The sequence below is a fragment of the Tachypleus tridentatus genome, chromosome 9 (assembly GCF_004210375.1).
Source record: "Tachypleus tridentatus isolate NWPU-2018 chromosome 9, ASM421037v1, whole genome shotgun sequence".
Classification (NCBI taxonomy): Eukaryota; Metazoa; Arthropoda; class Merostomata; order Xiphosura; family Limulidae; genus Tachypleus; species Tachypleus tridentatus.
In genome coordinates, this window is record NC_134833.1 from 45,503,215 (window position 1) to 45,521,186 (window position 17,972).

Here is a 17,972-nt window from a genome sequence, read left to right on the forward strand (position 1 = left end):
CTATGGTTATATTGTGTTTATTTGATTTGCAGTGTTCAAAAATGTGTGAAGGTATTTTTTTTTTTGTGTTCTTTGAATCTAGTTTCCATTTTTCTGCTTTTTTTTCTTCACAAGTGTGTTCTCTGTGTGGTATTCCTGAACTGTATGCTTTTGCCATCCACCTGAATTCCAAGCTTTTAAGATTTTTATCTTTAACATCCTTCATCCGTGGTTGTTGATGTCCACAGTCAGGATTAGGTAGTTTTTATCTCTGTGCATTTTCTCCCATCTATCTTTTTCTTGTATCTTTATTACCATACAACTCGCTCCATGATGCTTCTTCTTGGTTGCAAACTTTTGCCAATGCATCTGTGGTTTCTACTTCTGTGTGTATTCCTGTATTTGGTGAGGGGACCTGCCAGGGAAGATTCTGTTCTTTCAGTTTACCTCCTTTGGGATCTAAACATCCACCCACATGTTTGCCATGTGTGGCAACCCATGAAGGGGAGAAGAGGATTCTGGTGAAGGGGAGAAGAGGATTCTGGTGGTTGAGGGGTCCAACCCTAACACACCACTTTGACCTTGAATTCCTGTAGATGGGCAGCTTTGGGGTGGCCCCCCTTTGGGTCAGTTGGCTGGCCAACTTGGGCTAGGATCAATCAAGTACCAGTGTTGGATGTTCTCAACAGGTATTGTGGACATTATATCTGATGCTGGTGATGGGTATAGTGCTCATGAAACCCTGGCATTGCTGTAGTGTCCTTGTTTGACATTGTAGTGCATCCCCTCCTAGGGCTCTATGGTGATTGGGGTCAGTGGGCATCAACATTTCCTTCTTTTTATTATGGATACTCCAATTAAAAATTGTAATAAAATAGTGAAAAAACAGTCTACAGGTAAACGACCATGTCTTGAAGATTCTGAGCAGCAATCCTCACCATCTGTACCACCTGTTGTAACTAATTTTCTTATATTGCATTCACTTTCAGACAAACCTTTAAGACAAATGTCTTCTCCCTTTTTCATTCAGAAGGGACGAGAGGGACTTGCTGGCTCTCCAAAGTCAGTAAAGAAGCTTAGATCTGGTGACGTGGGTGGAAACATCCACATCTCAACACAGTGAACTTCTTTTGCATTCAAAGGCAATTGAGGATATACCTATTGAGGTTACACCTCATGCAACTTTGAATTCATCATGAGGAGTTATTGTTGAGAGGGATTTGAAGAACATCCCAGAGTCAGAGATTCTCACTGGTTTCTCCACCCATGGAGTTTCTGCAGTGAGGCGTGTCTCCACTCGAAAAGATGGAATTGTGGTGCCGACCAATGTCCTCATTCTCACATTTACGTCACCATGTCTGCCTGCCACCATCAAAGCAGGTTATCTTAATTGCATAGTACGGCCATACATTCGATGTTTCCAGTGCCAACGGTTCGGTCACTCAAAGATGTTGTGTTGTGGTTTCTTGATGTGTGCTTATTGCAGTGGCAAAGACCATGATTCCTATGAGTGTGAAATGGACCTTCATTGCATCAATTGCAGTGGCTCTCACCCGTCCTACTTTTGTTCTTACCCTAAATGTTTGGAAGAAAAAAAGGTGAGCATTTGAAAATGATTCATGACATTACCTATCCTAAGGCTTGAAAATTGCTGTCCACCACCTCATCTCAGACGTATGCTGCTGCACTTCATTCCACAACTACTGTGGGAATGCAGAAAGATCTCTCTGTGCCTTCTAAAGAATCATTCTCCAAACAAATTAAGTCTTTTGACCTCCATGGTTAAAAAAGTTGATGAATCAACTTCAACACCTCTATCTGTCCCTAATATACATTTCACCAAATCCCAAGATTTACATCCTTTGGTTCCAGGCACAGGCATTTCCTTTGGATACATCTTCTTCTCTCACCTCAAGATGCAAAACAATTACCATATTTTCCGCCTAATAAGCCGAATTTCTGGCCCTAAATCTTCTTCTTTTGACCTGATAAGCCGAATTTCTTTTTGGGATTTGGGGGGGTCGGCTTATTGGCCGATCTTCTTTCGAAATTTCTTCTTCTTAGGAAATGTTTTTCTTTTGAAAATTACCATAGGCGGTAATTTTGTCCCATCAGCAAAGCACGTTAAGACTACAGTGAAACGTTGTTTCTGGAATTTCATTGGTTACCTAATTACAGTGAGTAGAGCCAATAACGAATGACATATTGATTCCATCTCTGTCTCAATACGATACGTTCTGCTTTACTACAGAACGCCAATGATCACACACAACATGCATGCTGATGCTGAAACAAGACTAAGAAATCATTTTGAAGAAACTTGTCACTTCTTAAAAATGGCTTCAGTTTATTGGGCGGTAATAAGCAAAAACCCTCATTTTCAGAGCTGAAAATTGGCCTCAGCTTATTCGGCGATTCGGCTTATTAACCGGAAAATACGGTATTTATTCATGTCCTCAGTCTCTGGAATCCTCTTCCAACAGCAAAGACAGGCCCAATTGACCCAGGGCAGGATCCATGCAGGTTGATAGACCTCTCTTGAATAGGGACAGTCAGGGAAAAAAAAATGTGGTTGTAAAGAGAATGGTTCTCTATTCAATTTGTCTACACATAAATAAAAATGGCCACCCTGATACAATGGAACTGCCAAGGTTTACGTTCTAATCTGGATGACATCAAAACCCTGATTGCTTCCTACCATCCTGTTTGTCTTTCCTTACAGGAAACATTTCTGAAACCTGCCAATACAGTCATCTTTTGGCAGTTTTCTTTATACAGAAATGACAGGCTGTGTGATGGACGAGTGCATGGAGGGGTGGTACTGTTGGTTAATCAGCATGTGCCCATCCTGTCTTTGCCACTCGACACACCCTTGGAGGCCGTAGCCATTCGTGTTTGTGCACATGCTCGATGGGTAAGATCTCAAAGTCAGAAGGAATCTTGGATTAAGTTCACAACTAGCATATCTTCTTTCACCAGTTCCAAAGTCGTATGGGTCAAGATTCGAAAGGTCAGTGGGCAATATAACTCTGTCTCCCTCTCGATCTTGCTCTCTGATGGCCAGGAAGTAGCTGATACTTGGAGCATCACCAGTACTCTAGGTGAAAGCTTTTGCCAGGTATCTAGCGCTTCTGCTTCTTCTTACACCTTCTTAACCATCAAGACTTGGGCAGAGCAATCACCTCTTTCCTTTCAAGTTGATTGTCTCTATGACTATAATCGTCCCTTTACACTGGTGGAACTTCAACTGGCCCTTCATCGGTCTGGCAGTGCATTGGTTGGACCTGATATATGCTATGAGATGCTACACCATCTATCTCCTGCTTCTCTCTCTATTCTTCTGATTGTTTTTAACTGGATCTGGCAGGAATATGTTTTTCCTGATGCCTGGCACCAGGCTATTGTCCTACCTTTCTCCAAGCCTGGGAAGGATCTCAAGATTCCCTCAAACTACTGTTCAATTGCTTTGACGAGCTGTCTCTGTAAGACCTCAGAGAGGATGGTTAATGCTCGTCTTGTTTGGTTCCTCGAATCAAACAACCTTTTTCTTGCCCACCCAGTGTGGGTTTCGACAACAGTGCTCCACCATGGACCACCTGATTTGACTTTCTCAAATGACAACATTTTGTATCAATATTCTTTGGCATAGAGAAGGTTTATGATACAACATGGAGGTATGGCATTTTGTGAGACCTCCATATATATGGGTTACATGGCCATTTGCACATTTTTATTAAAATTTTTTTAATGGACAGGAGATTTTGAGTTCCTGTGGGTTTAACACTTTCCCGTTCTTTTCTGCAGGAACTTGGAATCTTTCAGGGCTGTGTTCTGAGTGTCACACTTTTCAGTATAAAAATTAATGCCATCACTGAACAACTCACTGTTGCAAATGGGCTCTGTATTGATGACTTTCACATCGCATGTCAGTCATCGAATATTAGGTATATTGAGTGGCGGCTACAGACTGCTCTCAGTTGTTTACTGAAGTGAACCACAGCAAACAGCTTTACATTCTCTCTGTCTAAAACCATTTGCATGCACTTTTGGCACCAATGGAGTATTTATGCTGATCCTGAACTCCGTATCGGTGAAGTTGTGCTGCCTGTGGTCCCTGAGAATAAGTTCTTGGGGCTTATTTTTGACCATAAGCTGACCTTTATACCACACATCAAGCAGCTACGGGTCAAATCTACAAGACCACTGAACATTCTCCATGTCCTCTCTTCCACCACTTGGGGAACGGATTGATGTTCTATGTTAAAGATATATCGTGCTCTTGTTTGATTGAAACTCTACTGTGGATCACTCTTGCCAGACCATCGGCTTTAAAGAAGCTAGACCCTATTCATCATCAAGGACTTTGGCTCTGCACTGGGTCTTTCTGCACTTCCCCAATTAAGAGCTTATACATAGTCTCATGAACCTTCTTTGTACCTCTGCTGTTTGCAACTGTCTTTACTGTATGCTTTGAAACTTCGTTTCTTACCAAAGCATCCCATCTGGGGTTGTGTTTTCCTTTCTCAATGGGCCATGCTTTTTCAGACCAGAAGGTCTGACATTGCTCCTTTTGGTTTTCGTATCCAGGCGTAGTTGTATGAATTGTGTCTGTCCTTGGATAACATTGCCATATCCACTGGTCAGCCAATCCCACCATGGCTTCTTTTTGTCCCCAATTGTGACCTATCTTTAAGTCATCTGAGAAAAGGAGACACTCCTGATTGGAAATACTGTCTGCTATTTGCTGAACATCTTTCAAACCATTCTTCCTTTCCTATTTATACAGATGGTTCAAAATTGGGTGACTGTGTGGGCTCTGCCATGGTTTGTTGTGGTTCGGTGGTTGTGCACAGAATCCCCTCTACAGCTCCTGTGTTCGCTGCCTTCTGTATGCCTTCTCTCTTGTCCTGGATCACATAAAGGTTAAGCAGTGCTCAAACTGCACTATTTATAATGACTCGCTTAGTTTTCTACTGGTCTTGGAATTGCTTCATCTTGGTTCACACCCTGTTCTTGCTGATATTCAAAACCAACTGGTCTGTTTCTCTTTAACATCTACTTTATCTGGTTTTTCTGGATACCAGGCCACATTGGTATTCCTGAGAATGAGCTTGCTGATACTGCAGCTAAGTCTATCTGCTCTGACACTATCACTGCTGTGTCTGTACCATACATGGACTATGGTCCTGTATTCAAGACTCGGCTCCATGCCAGCTGGCAGTCGACTTGGAGTGAGCAATGCAAAAACAAGCTTTTCCAAATAAAACCTTATATTGTACTTTGGCCGTCTTGCTTCCATAAGGATCAGAAAGAGGAAGTTGTTTTAACTAGACTACGCATTGATCACAGTTTTTTAACTCATCGTTTTTTTTTTTATCTGGAACTGGTGCACCAGTGTGTAGTTTGTGTAACATGTATTTCACAATAAACTACTCTTCACTTTCTTGCCATCATTACGACTCTCAATGACTGCACTATTTTAAGCATGTTCTGTCCCAAGGTTTGTCCATAATGTCAGACAGTGTTATTGGTGATGGTGACACTGTCCACTTTGGTAGTGTTTTTAGTTTTTTTAAAGGTATTAATCTTTTTAATGCCATCTAAGTTTTTTAATTTATACTTTACACCTTTTTAATGTGGTTCCCTTTTAAAAATCACAGTTCATCTAGTTTGATTTGAAATTAGAAACTGGCTGTAACATTAAATAACTCGTAATCAGGAATGGAAAGGCCAACTTCAGGTGACTAACACTGCTGTTTGAACTACATGTTAGTCATCCTGGCGAGTTAGTATAATAATTTTGCTCTATGTCTTTAAAAACCTTTTTGTTACTTTACTTTTTGAAAATGGCTATAATGTCAAATAACTCAGAACCAGGACTGGAAAGGCCAACTTCAGGTGACTGACAGTGGTTATTGTACTTACCTGTTAATCTTCCTGGTGAGTTATGATTATTACAGTTATGCTACAGAAAGTCCTTTCTAACTTGAATTACTGTAGTTTTTCTTTTGGCATTGTAGACTATGATTTTTGTTTTTTTAAACTTTGTTTTACCTTAATTTTCTTTTATGAATTTTACTAAATTTACTTTTAACTTTTTGGAAGATGTTTGGTGCAGATAACCAAGCTGCTTTGTGCCATAAAACACTAAATCAACCAACCAACCAGCTAATGACCCCTCCTCTATTTTTTCCTTTCTCACACACACGTCTTGGAGAACCTTATTCAGGCATGTTACATCCTTCTATTCCAACACTCCATCTTCGTATGTAGCTTTTCTCCAGTCCCTTGGCAGATGAAACACTTTCTCTGCAGGTTGCTTCCATCATTTTCCTTTTTCTTCTTCCTTTTCCCATATCAGTTTACCAACATAAGTGGTATGTATACTGCTGTTAGTCTCCTCATCCTAGTTCTTCTCCATCATGCTCTACTCTCCCACTACTGAAATCTTTTCAGCAAGGGTATTTCAACATTCAGCATTGCTAGTTATTGTTTGGCCTTGTTTGCCACTTTCTATTTCAAGAGATTTTAATATGTCTTTACTTCTCTGGTTCTAAACCTATTGTTTCATTCTTTCCACCTTTACCATTGTTTTCTTTCTACCAACCTTTCTGATTTGGACCTAAGTATCATATTCTATGCCTTTGCACTTTTTCTTTGTTGTATTGGATAAGCACACATGATGATGCAGGTCCTTGGAATGGATGATCTTCTTCCCTTCCAATTTCTGTGTCTGAAGTAAATGGTTGAGGATCCTCTTCCTACCATAGGTCTGATATTCCTATCATGTTCCTGCTGGTGTTGGTTGAGGTTGAACTCTCCCTTGTGCTGTGCCACACCCTATCCACTCTATACTAGAAATCCCTTCATTTAATTTATGGGGTCCCACCTATGTATCCACAGTTCTTATGCCACATCATTTTCATGGGCAAAGAGTATACCTGGCTCAAAAGTGGTGTAGACACTTTCAAGTATGTTTTACATACTCTTCATTTATGTACTTCATGGGATTTTTCTAGACATTTTCTGAAGGTGATCTTCTTTTTACTGTGACATTGGTCCAGAGTAGGATTCTAGTTATTCTGTGAAATGAGGTAAGATATTATTTTGGAGGTTAACATTTTCTTACAATAAAAATGTAGTTCTGATAGATTATTACTTCTCCTCACACTTCATGCTCTTTTTTTCCCTATTTCAGTTATTTCCTTTGCTGTTGCTTAATCTTGAAATGAAGTTGGGATAATTTGCATAGAGTGAGTCAGCTGTGTTAGGAGTTGTATTGCACTCCTATTGGTGAAGGGTTGTTGCATGCTCATGTGCATGCTATCATGCAGCTGCCTTACATGAATATATTTGAGGATAATTGAGAGTTTCAAGATAGTGGTGAGCAAATATTTTCATATGTGGAGGACAGTACAAATTAGGAAAAGCTATTCTTTGAGAAGAAATAATTATCAAAAATGCATCTCCATTGAAAGAAAATATTAACATGTTTTAGTTATTCAGAAATATCTTTGGAATTTTTTATCAAGTATTTTAAATTTAATATGTTCAAGTTATGAGAAACTCACATTTAAGGTGATTTTCATACATGAAACCATTACTAAACTTGTTGTGTTAACATGTTAAACTGTTTGATTCTTAACTGCATATCAGTTTGATTATGGTAGTGTTAACTCACAGAAAATACAGAGCATTCTAACTTAAGCTTATTTTTGTATAGTTAGGAACAGAGTTGTAGAAAAAGGCACGTGCTTACAGTGAGTACCTAAAATTTTAGAAAGACAGATTTTCTTTACAAATGAAACTTTATTCTTACAAAAGGAACTTAATCAGAATCAAATAAATTAAGATCCAGCATATTTGCCTTACTTACTGGATATGGTGATGATTGTAAGATTTACATAAACATTGCTATTATAATTTTTATTAGGGTGTAAGTTACTGTTAAACAAAGATAATATTGTTTTAATTGCTTCTTCCTTCTCAGGAGAAAAACACATCTTGCACCTTACAAAAACAATATCATACAGTGGCTTGCCACTGGATGTGAAGAACATGCTACCTATTGCATTAGAAATGACAAACAATGACCTTGTGCAACGATCAATAATGGAAGCATTAGTTTGGGATGCAACTCAGGTTAAACTTCCGGAAAAGATCGACAGAAAAAATCCAGGCATTGTCTTTCTTCGAGAATATGGAATACCACATGCAAGAAAAGTGTTAGTTACTGTTAATTAACTTTTAAATAATTTACTTATTGTTGTAAATTAGAAACATAAAACTCTGTACATATTACTAGTACATATCTAATAATATTTTATTATTAGAAATAGGTACAAATAAAAATATTCTTGCTATTTTTCCATTGGAAACATTTTGCTATTAATAGTCTGGATACATATTAACATTGGTTAATATTAATTTATTCAAATAAAGACTAAAAATATATTTTCTAAAGAAAAATTATTATGAAAATGCAGGAAAATTATACAATTGTTATTGATAAATCGCATTGTAATTTTGACTTTATATATAAAAATAAACAAAAAATGAATTATCGTGAAGTCCTAATAAATGAAATAAATTCTAATTAATTTATGCTTAATGTAAAAGTGTATATTAGTTTATTTTACTTAAATTTTCTGAAATGTAGACTGTGTCAATTGACAGTACTTTTTAAATTTTAATATACCTATATATTTCACCTCAAAGTTACCCAAGATCATATTTATTTCTGTTGAGGATTATGTCTGATAATTATGCAGTAATTGAATACTTCTGATTTGACTTCTTATATAATTATATCTAATTTATTCACTTTATACACAAATATATCTTTACTGATTTGTTGAGTTTTTAACAATTTTTAAATAATTTCTGTGGTGATGTACTTCTGAACAAAGAAAGCTATTTTTTACCTGTATCTGCTTGGAAATTCATATTCCACTAGCCTTCAGGCAACTCTCACTTTAGTCACAAATTTTCTCATGATTGTGCTACTGCATAATAATGTTACTAATGTTAATAATTGTTACCTACTGTGAATTCTTCTTTCCCCATTTTCTTCAATTAGAGGAAGGGATGCCCTTGCAAGTTTTTTAACTTCTGGAGTAGTGGACCATGGGGAACCCTCTAATTTGAACCTTACAGTTGAGAGCTAAATAAAGGATGCCAATCAGTAAGATATGGGGTGGTGATGGTGACACTGTCAGTGCAGTATAGATCACCTCTCTTATAATTATATCAAGAACATGCCTTTGTCTTTCATATTACCATGGCCAGATGTTGATTTCCAGGTGGTCTAGTGTAAAAGAGACACATGATTACCCATGTTGTTAGTAGGGATCCTCCTCAACCACGGACCAGATGACAATTTCCAATGTTACCTGGTTTGGGTTGTGTACTGAGTCTGCACATGTTTTGCTTGGGCTGTCAGAATGGAAGTTGCTTTTCTTTTTTGCTTCCTGGTCCTAAGGTGAAAATGGTTGGGGTTTTTTCTCCAATTTGTAATCAATTCCAGTTTAGTTAAGGTGAACACTTGCATATTTACGAACAAATCGTGACCTCTTTCTGCAGGGGATGACTTTTCAGTTGTATCAATGCATACTTTAACATATCTTGCTCTTTTACCACAGTTGGTATTAGTTCAAGAATCTAATGGTAGACTTTAGAATAATATGCATCAGTGATTCCTGTAGCCAGAGTTGAGATGAGTGCTGTGTGCACTCTGAAACATCCGAACCATGTCGAACATATTGGCTCTCTGATCTCTTTTTATGAAAGTACTCAGAATGCCATGATCTTATCCTGCTCATACCTGCAACACATGGGCTTGTTTACCTTTTCATTTTTTCAAATTTTAACAGAGGGTGTGCATTGAAAATAAGAGATGAAGTCTCTTGCAGGTTACCCCTGTGGAACCTCTACCATTGGGTGTTGCCCTCATTGGGTTTCCCTTTAATGCTTTTTGAAGGGAGTTTATTAAGGTAAATTTTGCACTTGTCCCTCTACTATTTCAATATGATGTTCTAATTTTCTTGTTAATAGTTATGTATCACCTGGGAAGTTAACATTTTCCTTTCCTTAAAATTTATTTTTTTGGTAAATGCTTTCATGCACATTTCCACCCATCCTTCCCATTTTTGGTGAACCTTAGGTTTCCTTGTCTTGGATGAAGATTTATGAGTGCAAGTGCTTACAGGGAGTGATTGTACATTGATGTGTGTTGCTCTTCTGTTGGTAGAGGGTGATGTAATCATGCAGTAGCCCAATTCAAATAAAATCTGGAGAAATTAGGTGGGAATTGTTTAATGGTTAATAGCTTACAAATCACCAAGGGAGATTTATGAGGAAGATAGATTTATGTGTGAATGATGAGCATCTATCAGAAATATGTTTTTAAGTAAGGAAAATTTTTGAATGATTTTTCAGTGATGCCAAAATTTAGTTTTACCAGAGTTCTTCAAAAGTTTTAATTTTTCATTTCAAAAACATTCATTACCCTCAGTAATCAGAAATTAATGAAGTGGACTTCATTATGTGTTGCATATTAAACAAATGTTTCAAATGTGTATCTCTTTTTGTATGAAGCTTCCTTCTTAAGATGTTGGTGTTTTTCTGAAAAATATAATTTTACTCTCCATCATACTGGACAGAGTTAGCAGACAGACAAACTTACAATTTTGCTTTACGATACATAGATTTTCTAACTTTAGTTTGTAATGTGAAAATTCTAATTTCACCAACAATTTTTTTCACATATGCATGTTTGTGAAGTTTTGGGAATGAGATGTTTGTCAAGAAACATGGTTAATTTTCTTTCACTCTAGTCAATTGTTGTTCTGGTGCATTCCCTGTGGTATCATATGCACTTGTTTCTGTGAAGTAAAATACACTATATAAGCTGATGGGCAGTGGTATTTTAAACTGGTAGGTCAGGTGATACCTTAAAATAACAGTATACAATATATTTCTATTAAAATGAGCATCCAATAAAATGATATTATATAATTTCAAATATAAATACATAATGCTATGCTCTCTTAGACTGGAAGAGGTAGATTATATCCTCTTTTCATCAGGCTCCAAAAAAGATCTGAAAGATCTTTTATAAAGTGCTTTCTACTGCACTCATTACTTTGATATATTTTTATGAATAATGAAATAAAGATTGTATTTACATTGTGCCCAAACTCTTTCTTGGTCTAAACTTGTCAAAATAATAATTCATCATACTTATTCTGTGATATATTTCTTGGTTGATACTAATTGAAAGATAAATCAGTCACTTGTGAAGAGCATATAGTAAGGAAGTTACATTTTGGTGCTATGACCAAATAATTTCTCTTGTGGATTTTTTGTTTTTTTTCATTTAAATACATTCATATGAATTGAAATGGCATTTTCCATCTGTTGAAGGACATAACCAAGAGGAAGAATAACCAAGAACTGTCAAAGTATAGACAGCTGTTTGAAAGAATTGTTGGCTCTCTTTGAATGTCAGATTTTCACCATGCTGCAAAAGCATGACAGCATTCTTAATGAGACTACAGACCCAGAAAAAAGCGAAGATCATTCTTAGTATATAAGTAACTAAGGATAATCATGTTATGGTTGCCACCTTTACTTTCTAAGCTATTGATGTGATGAGGTGCTTGTAATCTGTCATGTGAGAAATGCTTGCATAAGTGTTGAGCTGTTGTGGAATTCCTGCATAGTGGACTGTGCAACAGTTGCTGGACACATTCCTTACATCCAAGATCATTGAGGAATGATCATTTTTGTCAGCAAAGAATGTGAATCGGGTAGTTAATTTAGATTTCTTTGTGTTTATTTTTATGTGATGTTTATTCTGGTAAGTGGATTGATGAAACCTGTGTGTTATATTTATACAGTAGGTTTAGCAAGGATATTAATTAATAAAATAATTTTAGTTGAAAAGTCATAGTTTGACTGTGTTCTGTCAGTGATTACTTATTTCATGTTGCAAAGAGAGCAAGCTGCATTTATAGGTTTTTAGTTGTAGCAAGCTATGTTACCCATATGTTGAGACATGGGTAGTGGAGGTATCTTGTGTTTAGTACAATGGTAATGAGGTGTGAGCCAGAGGCAATCTGTGTGATGCAACAAGTTTATATGACAGTATGTACTTATCAGCTACAGCAGTATATTTTGATTATATTTGTTTATAATTTTTTAAGCCATAAACAAAACACAAATTATATGGAACAAAATACACTGCATGTTTTTAAAAGGGATTATAGGGTGCAAGCTACAACGTGGGATTATGAAATATATCCTAGGTTTTCAAGGTGACTGAAGAAACAGGACCCACATTGCAGTGGGAATACACCATCTATCAATATTAACCTCCAATTCACTAGTCTCACATAAGAAAATTAGAAATTAGGAGAGCAAGATGAGCATGGTCAAGCCCACAATGTCCCACATTTATATCACCCTTCACTGCCTGCACACAGTTGTGGAAAGGTGAGTGCTCTCCCAAGTTAAAAAAAGAATAAGAAAATGAAAAAGTAAAAAATGAAAATAACTATATATAGTGCTAACATATAAGGAAGTTTCATAAATTTATTCAAGAATATTGTATAATGTGAATATAGGAGTTAATGGATTCCCATGACCAGAAGTTGGAGGATGAATATTTTAATAGTGGCTAGCTTGTTGCAGGTGTAGGACCAGAACTTAACCCTTTTGGCACGGTTGACAATTTCAGTCAACTTGAAGGCTCAGCGTGGCAGGCAATTTTTGTTGACAAGATGTAAACAACATATCCTCATGGCTAATTATCATAATCACACAGGCCTGCAGACCCACTTGAGGTTAGAACCACATGTATTCGTTGTTTACTTGGGATTCACAGCAGGTATTTAAACTGGAGGTCACGTGATTTCTTTGTTTTCTAGCCTATGTAGATCATACTGTTCATTGTTTTAGAAGACGCCTTCCTTGCGTATTCTGTTGATACTTGCAACAGAATACAATGTTGTTACAATGCAAAAGGAAAAGCTTATATCACTAAAGAAGTAATCAATATTATTTGTAATGATGAAGAGAGTGACAAAGAGTTTGAGCCAGATGATAATGAAAGCTTTCTTGTAACGGACGAGAGTGATAATGAAGACATTCATGGCCTGGAATCTGCCTCTGCTTAAGGTGAGCACATGGTGTAGTTAGGGTCATATAACTTATTGCATAAACTGACTGACCAAGGCTAGTTCTTGTTAACAGATATATAATATATTGTGCAGACAGCAAGAGCAACTGTGAAAACCCGGTATCTCCAATACTATTCAGAGAGCAGATTATTCAAAATTTGGTGGATGGATATGTCAGCAAAGCCAAATGAAAAGGAAAACCAACTACTGATAAAGGTCAGCACTTGGTGGAAAGACATAGTATTGGACAATATGAGGACAAAAAACACAAACCTGATTGTACTGTTTGCAGTGATAGATACACAGCTGGATGGAAAAGAAAGTAGACTAATTATTTCTGCAAACAGTGCAATCTCCCCATGTGCTTTTTACCATGCCATGAGATATATTATAACTACAAAGACTATCGATAGGCTGCTGCACAAATTGTATACAACTTATAATAAATTATTGTGCTTTACATGGCACTTCTTCATTGTGTATCAGGGTGTCTTCCTTTATTCCTGTTATTCTTATGTATTGAATTTAACATATATAGTATTGGGTACAATCACTGACAATTTCAGGGACTTTTGTTGAGTTATTGCCCAGATATCATGCTTTTAGTACTGATACCATAATTAGTTGAAGTATCACAAATATATATTCAGTGCCATGCCAAACATTCAGATTTTTTTATTAAGTGCCGAAAGGGTTAAAGCTGTATCTTTTTTTTTCTCCAGTTGTGTTGGATGGAATTTTGACAAGTTATAAGTTATCTGTCAGCATGGAAATTATGACAGTGGACAGAAGAGCTGAATGTTTGTCAAGTGTAAGCCACAGTAAATTCTGGACGATGAGTGTTTGGTACAAAGAGATTAAGTTGTCATATACACGAATAATTGTGATTGTGAAGGAAGGGAATGTGACCAGAGCAGTAGTTTTAGTACTATGTGTTTAAAAGGCAGGTTTGTTTTTTTTACCAGATGATATTTGGAACTTGGCAATTAAAACTTTAAAGCTTACAGAGTACTTTTTTAGCTTCACTTTTTATTAGTCAGAGTTCTGGTGACTACATATCTCAGTTGACTTTTCTTATATAAAATCAAATCCTTTAAGTTTTTGGCTATCTTGTCTACTCAACTAGCTAGTTGGGATTTTATCTCTTCTTTAAATACCCAGTTGTCTCACTAATAATATGGAAGATTTATTTTCCGAGAGTTTTCTATTTGGTGAACTTGGAGATACCCTCAACTACCCCATAGCCTTCAGAACTCTTGGATCTAGCCTGATGGTTGGATAGGTTGAATACTAGTTGTTGAATAATTTATCTAACATATGGGCTGTGTCAGTGGCCTAGGATAGGTTTCCCTAGAAATTTCAAAGGGTCACTCAACTTTAGTTGATTGTTGACCAACCTTTGATCCCCAGACCTTCAAGGGATGCTCTAATTTTCACAAAGAATCCAGCTTTGCATAACATATAATAGTTCACACCAACTCCTGTAAAGTGTCCCATCAGAGAATAAGTCATTACTAGATAATGACATTTGAAGAGTCTACACCTTCAATTTTTGTATAGAGGGCTATGTGGAAATTGCCTTTTTACAGCATGTTCCACTTGTTACCGTGTCCACGTAATCTTTTAGGTTAGGTATTGTTCATTTCCCAGGAAATTTATGGTAAGTTTTTCAGTGTGAATTTCTCGCTCCTCTTAGGTACACCCTTGTTCAATGTCTTTATGTGAGCTTGTTTTGATGGACCTAATTTCTGTACTCAGTGATTTAGAGCATTCATGTCTTTTCTGCTCAGTGTTGAGTAAATTTGATTTTTATACTTCTTTTAACTATCTAGGGTAATTTTGTTTAAAATTTGTGTTTGGAGTTTGTTTATTCCATTTTTTTTGTTTGCATTTTTACTTCTTTTCATTGGCTTTCCAAAGAAACAGTGGTATGTCTGCATACTCACACTGCTTGAAACCAGGTTTTGATTCCAAACAAACAAACAAATTCTTTTTACTTTTAATGTTATTTTGTTTGGAAGATTCTTTTTTTTTTGTACTACTTATCACATTTAAATAGAGATTATATTTGAGTTAAACTTTTTTTATTGTTAGTCAGGCACTTTTTTTTTCTCGTGTTCTTTTGGGTCTCTTTTATTTTCATGTCCTTTGTCTTTCTGTATGTGGACTTTTGTATGTGGTGTTTTTTGTTTTTTCTGTTGTAAGTCTAATTTCATAATTTTGCAGGTTTTTTAACTTTTATGTACTTTGTAAACTATATATTTCTACATTTTATTGGTTCATTAGTAGTGAATACTTGCCTTCAGCACATTTATGTATGTCTTTTTGGTTCTACTCCACAACAGATCCATGGTTTATGTCTGTGGGTTTTGCTTTTCTCCCACTCTTTCTACTTCCCAGATCTCCTTTTCAGGTTCATAGCTTTTCCAATTGTTTTCCTAAGTCTTTTTGAGACCTATTATAAAAAGGATGTATCGAACGGGTTGTGCCCACTCAACCAGGATATTACCCCTGTCTATTTGTTTCTTCAAACACACAAGAAATTGTAATCTCATGAAATCTCTTTCCAGCTGTATTTTTCTGTAGAGACACCTCACTTTACTCTGAAGTCCTACCTCACATTTGTGAGTTTTTTTTTGTTCCTGTGTCACATTTTTCTTGGATTCACCCATGAAGGTTCGGTCTTTCAGTTCTCAGCACTGCCACTTAGTCTTTCTTCAGCTCCATATATGTTTTGTCAGATGGTATGCTCTTTTGCATGTCAATTTCACTTACTAAGTCTTTTGACTCCTACTACATTGATGACTGGCTGCTGCTTGCCTCTTCCTGTGCCCAGTCTAGTCACTTCTAGTTGGAGAAGTCCTTTACTACCCTGTCAAGGATTTTTGTCCAATTCCACTGCCTGGTTTTGCTCTGCTCTCATCCACAAGATCACTATGATGGAATATATATCTTTGTCAATTTCAGATTGTACCTTCTGTGAACTACTCTGTAAAGGGTCAGCACCAGGAGAATGTCTGCCCACTTCCTAGCTCATGCATGCCAGTTTTTCAAAATTGGTTTTGTAGTAACAAGTTGCACTTTTTCCAGTGAGAAAAGAACTTTATGGTGGTTAAGTCTGATTGGAAGACCCTTGTCACTCCCAATTCCTAGCCACTGAGGTGGCTGACTCAGAGTTTCTTACCAGCTGTGTAATCCATACAGAAAGAGTTCAGATATATAACACAGTGAGGTGGAAAGAAGGGCAGGGTTATACATGTCAGTGTAGTGAAGATTATCTCCTATTTTAATGTGTGCCAATGTCTCAATGGTTTTGACCAGTCGGATGAGACAAAGTGTTCTCCTTGGGAGACAGGAAGGGTCCTTAGCCTGCATTCCTATGTGTGATGAATAAATTGTATAATTAAGTACATACCAAACCATATGGTCTTATTACTACCTAATTATGCTGCATCTTATTCCTATTGAACTTGTGTGTATATACTTAGTTGGCCATGTATTTTTTTCATTCATCACTGTGGCACATGACTTTCTTTTTTCCTTCATACTTATATCTGGGTGAACAATACATTCTGTCTGAGAATAAATTGTCTCCCACAAGTGTTGCTCTTCCATTAAGCTCCCCACTGTTGGGTGTCATGTGCTTTTTTCTGAGACATTTTCTGAGGAAAGTTCATTTATGTTTTATCTGTTTGTATGGAATGAATATTCTGTTAAAATTACTTTGAGTTTGTCATTAGCTTAAGACACTGTTTAATGATGATAGGCATTGATTACAAATATACTTCTAAATAAAACCATTGACCCTTGTTCCAACCTTGTGTATTGAGAATTGTGTAGGGTATAACTGTAGGTGTTTTAAAAACTGTTTTTTCATTTTGTGACCAAACAATCACATTTTAAACTTAACAGTAGAAAAAGATTTATGGAGTAGTTATTGTCTCCAATATTTCCTCAACCTTACTAACCTTTTTCAATTTTTTCATGAAAAATTTGATTAAACCCTGTTTAGAACATTTTAAGCCTGTTTATTACAAGATATAAATTGATAACACTGTGGAGTTTAACAGTGTTGATTCACTTAATGAATTTCACCGGTGTTTAAATTTATAAACATTTCGGTATAGATTTTACTTTTAAAAACTACAGAAACTTTCATTTTGAGACGTTCATGTCTTAAATAATCAAATGTATTTTAAACCTACTTTCATTGGACTTAATTTACATTTGAAAGGTTTTCTCCTTCAATTTTTAAAAAGTATCTGCTTAAAACTCCATTATACAGGACCTTTAAGATATCAAGAAGGCAAAACCTTGTTGAATCAGCTATTAGGAACATTACACATATATTTAAAGGATTTTTGTCATTGTTCCTAAATAAAACAATTCACACCAAAACTGAAAAATTACATACCTCATCTACTGTACATAGCTGTACCAAAGAAAGCTGTAATTTTAGTCATACCCTAATTAGTCAGTATGTTGTATCTGATTAAGAAGAAAATTATCAATATATGTTTGCCTTAGCCACTCCAACTCCTCACCTTGCATCTCTTATGAGGCAACTTCCTCAAGTGATTTCAGGCAGTGGCTTGTAGGTAAACCTCATATTACTACATGTGTGTGTTTGTGCATATATAGTTTTAATGTTGTTCTTTTGTTGGCAGATATTTATGAATTATCTGTTGAACATAATTCAAAATCCATTGTACTTGATAAATGATAATTTAGTTTATTTTTCTGTAACATTTTTACAAGCTTGAATGCTAAGGAACTTATGCACTACACTTATATAAAAAAATCAACTTATTT

At 36.2% G+C, this 17,972-nt stretch overlaps 1 protein-coding gene across 6 annotated transcripts in view; it reads left to right on the forward strand.

Moving 5' to 3' along the window:
* mRpL37 (mitochondrial ribosomal protein L37) overlaps window positions 1-17,972 on the forward strand; it is an 81,827-nt gene that overhangs the window by 29,744 nt on the left and 34,111 nt on the right. For all 6 annotated transcript variants that reach the window (XM_076454150.1, XM_076454145.1, XM_076454146.1 and 3 more), the window contains one exon: window positions 7,970-8,204. In XM_076454150.1, coding sequence (XP_076310265.1) covers window positions 7,970-8,204 — 235 coding nt within the window. The remainder of the gene's footprint in view (window positions 1-7,969; window positions 8,205-17,972) is intronic.